This window comes from Cariama cristata, unplaced genomic scaffold, assembly GCF_000690535.1.
Source record: "Cariama cristata isolate BGI_N322 unplaced genomic scaffold, ASM69053v1 scaffold38702, whole genome shotgun sequence".
In the NCBI taxonomy this organism is placed as follows: domain Eukaryota; kingdom Metazoa; phylum Chordata; class Aves; order Cariamiformes; family Cariamidae; genus Cariama; species Cariama cristata.
Genome location: NW_009603919.1, coordinates 1 through 425, shown reverse-complemented (window position 1 = coordinate 425; position 425 = coordinate 1). Strand labels below are relative to the sequence as shown.

The 425-nt window shown below is 65.4% G+C and overlaps 1 protein-coding gene across 1 annotated transcript in view; it reads left to right on the top strand.

Moving 5' to 3' along the window:
• Positions 1-422, top strand: part of LOC104157877 (ultraviolet-sensitive opsin-like) — a gene marked incomplete at both ends in the record, with an annotated part of 1447 nt that extends 1025 nt beyond the window's left edge. Inside the window, one exon of the mRNA XM_009695388.1 lies at positions 292-422. Coding sequence (XP_009693690.1) covers positions 292-422 — 131 coding nt within the window. The remainder of the gene's footprint in view (positions 1-291) is intronic.
• Positions 423-425: the final 3 nt, after the last annotated feature.

Genomic DNA, 425 nt, shown 5'->3' with positions numbered 1-425 from the left:
TGAGGGTGACCCCGATGACCTGGTGGAGCTGTACGTAGGGGTGACCACCGTGGTTTGGTGAGGCTGTAGGAGTTGGGGTGACCACCATGGTCTGGTGAGGCTGGAGGTGACCGCTGGGGTCTGGTGGGGCCGTAGGAGTTGGGGTGCCCACGGTGGTCCGGTGGGGCTGTACGTAGGGTTGACCACGGTGGTTTGTGGTGGGGCTGGGTGCCCACGGTGGCCTGGTGGGGCCATGGGGGTTGGTGGGACGTGGGTTGAGGTCTCGGTGATGCCACCCCCCACCCCACCCAGGGCTGGTGACGGGGTGGTCCTTGGCCTTCCTGGCTTTCGAGCGCTACATCGTCATCTGCAAACCCTTCGGCAACTTCCGCTTCAGCTCCAAGCACGCCCTGATGGCCGTGGTGGCCACCTGGGTCATCGGCATC